General features: G+C 44.8%; 1 protein-coding gene across 1 annotated transcript; it reads right to left on the bottom strand.

The window, feature by feature from the left end:
* Window positions 1-588: 588 nt before the first annotated feature.
* On the bottom strand, window positions 589-3,084 carry sox17 (SRY-box transcription factor 17). The gene is made up of 2 exons (XM_041813690.1): window positions 2,589-3,084; window positions 589-2,251 (listed from the first exon to the last, which is right to left on the bottom strand). The coding sequence occupies exons 1-2, from the start codon at window positions 2,890-2,892 to the stop codon at window positions 1,389-1,391; spliced, it is 1,167 nt and encodes a 388-aa protein (XP_041669624.1). The 5' UTR covers window positions 2,893-3,084; the 3' UTR covers window positions 589-1,388.
* Between the last annotated feature and the right edge of the window lie 204 nt (window positions 3,085-3,288).

The following is a 3,288-nucleotide window of genomic DNA, read 5'->3' on the forward strand; positions in this document are numbered from 1 at the left end:
GCTCTTCTTGCCTCAGTTTAGTTCATGTTAAAATCTTTGATCTACCAATATAAATCAGGACTGTACCCATAAAGGAAGGCAGTTACCCTCAGTTTTAGACCAGGGGTGGGCAACTGGTGGTCTTACGCCTCACTCAGTGCAGCCCCAAAGTCAAATTTAAATACCAACATATTATAAACCTAAAGAAAGCATAAAAACATGAAAAAAGAATCATATTATATACATTTTATAATCTTTGATTGTGTGTATATGTTTAACTATTTGAAAGAAATAAGTAGATATATTTAAATGACTTAATACACTTAAAAATTACAAGTAAAATATGTTAAACTATCATGTCCACTGCATTAAAAAAGTAGCTTCAAATTAAATGTATTCTTAATTTGCACTTTTGTTTAAAAACCTTAATGTTTTTATTATAAATGATCATAGAAGCAATAATTAGTAATCACAATAGTTAAATTGAGAATATTTGAAATTCTGTAACAATTTGGCATCGACAGTAGAATTAATGTGGCCCTCTTGGTGACAAAAGTTGCCCATCCCTGTAGAAAAATCCAAAAAAGACATAAAAAACAGCTTTAAACGCAAAATGTTGGAATTTTAAATGTGTTAAATAGGATATGACAAATTGTGTTCAACTACAGATACTCGAGATTAATCGTGATTGAAAATTACCTCTTTTTTCCATTTTTCCCGTTTTTTTTTGTTATGAACTAATGTTATTGGTTATCCTTTATATCTGTCAGTGGGTTTTACACATTTTATCCAATAAAAATGTGAAATAAGAGGCTGACAATCAGTGTTAATTGTTTGAAAATACAGTGTTTTCTCCCCCGTTCCCTGAAAGTCGGTGGGTTTGGGGACGGGAGGTTTTGGTCTGATACCAGCGAAATATAAAAAATGGAACAACATTATACTTCAAATCCCAAGGGGGCACCAAAATCCTCTTAAACCAAAATTTCTGTACAGGAGCTTTAACATGTTCTCACATTTAAAAACAAAAACAAAAAGTTTGACAGGTCTGAAAAGGTTAAGATTACGTGACCAAAAAAAAAACAGGACAGGATAAATATTTGCAACGATTTATTTCTCAAAAGTGCAAAAAGTATAAAAAAAACAACATCCGTATATACATAATCCTTAAAATAGTGTCTGTACATCATTTATTATCACAATATGATTCATATCCCTGCGAGAAAGGAAGAAACCCAGTGTTCATGTGTCTAATGTTTTATGGCTTTTCTTGGGCACATAGAGCACAACAGTCTTTATCTTCATGCCGTCTAGTGAAAATAAAAAATACAAAAATAAACACGTTTTATTCAAATTTAGCTTCAGAGATTTGAGGTCAGGTCCTGAGTCCTTACAGCAGGGTGGACAGGAGGTTAGGAGTTGTTGTAGCTGCAGTAATACACAGCTGTGCTGGCGTCCGACAGCACCGACGATATGAGGCTCTCGGGTCCTTGCATGCCGGCCTCGTGGGGCCCGTATGGCAGGCCCGTCATGTCCGCACGTGCCGAGGAGGAGCTCAAATACTGCTCGAACTCACTGCGGTCCACCTCGGCCAGCAGGTCTGAGTGGTGCATGTGCTCAACGCTGTCTGCAGGGTGAGGGTGAGCGTCAGGAGGAGGGGAGAGCTGTCCTGCCCCGCCAGGGTGCCTCTTTGGGTGGCTGGGGCTGCAGTGCTGGGTGTAGTACATGGCTAGAGGGTTGGGGTGTCCCATGTAGGACGGGGGCAGGGTGGCAGGCTCTGAGGAGGAGGCTTGGTGTCGGTGCAGGACAGGGTTGTGGTTGGAGACAGGGTCCTGGGGTTGGTACTCTGCAGCCTGGGAGTGGTACGCGTACACTGGCATCATGTGGCAGTCTTCCTGCGTGTGTGGAGGGAAGAACATGGGGTCCGACTCCACGGCATCCAGAGGGGAGGTGTCAGGTGTGGGCAGGCTGTAGCTCTCGTAAGAGGGACCCCCGAGAGCCTGAGCATCTCTGTAGTGACCAAGTGGCTGCTGAGGAAGCTGGAAGCTGTGCTCGTGGTAGCCAAGAGCCATGCCCTCCATCGCCGGGGGCTGGTGCTCGGACACACCATGGACCAGAAAGCCTGAGTCTAACCGCTTGATCCTTTTCACCTGCTTTCTCCGCCGTGGCCGGTACTTGTAGTTCGGGTGGTCCTGCATGTGCTGGACACGCAGCCGCTCGGCCTCCTCCACAAAAGGCTGCTTCTCTGTGACAGGAAGGGCTTTCCATGATTTCCCTGCAGGTCAAGAGGAGAGTGAACATCAGTGATACGTCAGCAGATAGTGACCGCAGCTTGGACATGCTTATAAAAATAGCTTGTTGCCATTTTAGGGGGCAGAGACAGGTTTTTTGAGGTTACACGTGCAGTTAAACTTGGACTCAGAAGCTTTTTATAACAGTGTAACATCACCAGCTCTCTTAAAATGTAAAACAGTGACATTTTTAACACAATAAAAGCATGGAACTAAAATACAATGTGTGTAAAATTATGGAACCATGGCAAAACTGGCAACTTCTCACTTAAATCTTTAAAATATGGATCGAACATCAGATTTAGGTGTTGAAAAACTTACCCAACATTTTGCTGAGCTCCGCGTTGTGCAAGTCCGGGTTCTGCTGCGCCAGTCTTTTGCGCTCATCCTTCGCCCACACCATAAAAGCGTTCATGGGCCGTCTGATCCGCGGCTCGCTCTTGCCGCGGTTCTGACTCCCGGAGCTCCCGGCGGAGGCGCACGGCTCGTTTTTCACTTTGGTGTCCCCGAGAGGACTGAGAGGATCGGCCCACTGGCAGTGTCCCATTCCAGGCATCATGACTGACATCGTACACCTTGCCTGGGTCTGATCGTCGCTGGCGTAACCCGCATCGGGACTACTCATCTCTGTCAGGCTGGGAGGGTTTGGAGAGACAAGCTCGCGAGGCGTCAGCACACCACTGAGGAAAGCATGCAGAGAGACGATGGCGAAAATTCAACAAGGTGCTCTGCTGTAGATACGAAATGGAGAGGAATAATAAGTCACATCATTCGCAGCTTCCAGGAGGCGCGTGGACACAATGATACCGACTAGTCAGCGCTGGATGTGAAAGCTTGTGAGCTATAAACTCACAGGCAGCCAATCACCATGTGGGGGGAGTGCCCACTACTACAAAGGTGTAAAAAAGTTTCGAGCACTCCGCCTCCGAGCCTTGTGTGAACAACTGAGACCCTTTGAGGACAGGCGCCGAGAGATTTCAAAATACTTTTACCAAAAAAAAAATGCTTATATGCACAAAAA

Source organism: Cheilinus undulatus, linkage group 19 (assembly GCF_018320785.1).
Source record: "Cheilinus undulatus linkage group 19, ASM1832078v1, whole genome shotgun sequence".
NCBI classification, from domain to species: Eukaryota; Metazoa; Chordata; class Actinopteri; order Labriformes; family Labridae; genus Cheilinus; species Cheilinus undulatus.